The 411-nt window shown below is 59.1% G+C and overlaps 1 protein-coding gene across 1 annotated transcript; it reads right to left on the reverse strand.

Annotated features, from left to right (window-relative positions):
* Positions 1-4: 4 nt before the first annotated feature.
* On the reverse strand, positions 5-407 carry Pxylp1 (2-phosphoxylose phosphatase 1; the record flags this gene model as incomplete). Its single annotated transcript, XM_017794757.1, is given in 2 exon segments — positions 5-298; positions 300-407. Coding segments are annotated over 2 exon segments (402 nt in total), but the record flags the coding sequence as incomplete, so codon positions are not given.
* Between the last annotated feature and the right edge of the window lie 4 nt (positions 408-411).

Below are 411 nucleotides of genomic sequence, written 5' to 3' on the forward strand. Positions count from 1 at the left end.
TGGCTTCGGAAAGGCCCAAGGCACTGAGAACCGGAGACAGAGTGACATGGGAAGAGTAGAGGGTGAAGAGTTCATCTCTCCTGCCGTCGGCTACGCGCTGCGTCCGCTCAACGGTCTGATTGAGGATGGGGTGGGCCCCAAGGAGCAAGTACCCGAAGTATAGCTTCTTCTCCCGCCTCTGGCGCTCGTCCTCTATCTGGTGAGTCTTGATCACCTTGAAGTGCTCCAGGTCGATGCAGCCACTCCTGGTGCAGGGAAAGCGGACGTTGTGGCAGAAGTGGCAGAGCATGGAGTCGATAGATAGGGTTGGCCGCCGGCAGCTGCTTGGTGGGAATGGCCACGATCTTCGCCATCTCTCCATAGGTCCTCTCCAGCTGGCTGTTCTTCAGCCGCAGGAGGTACTGCCGACGC

The sequence above is a fragment of the Nannospalax galili genome, unplaced genomic scaffold, assembly GCF_000622305.1.
Source record: "Nannospalax galili isolate Female #2095 unplaced genomic scaffold, S.galili_v1.0 Scaffold33087, whole genome shotgun sequence".
Lineage (NCBI taxonomy): Eukaryota > Metazoa > Chordata > Mammalia > Rodentia > Spalacidae > Nannospalax > Nannospalax galili.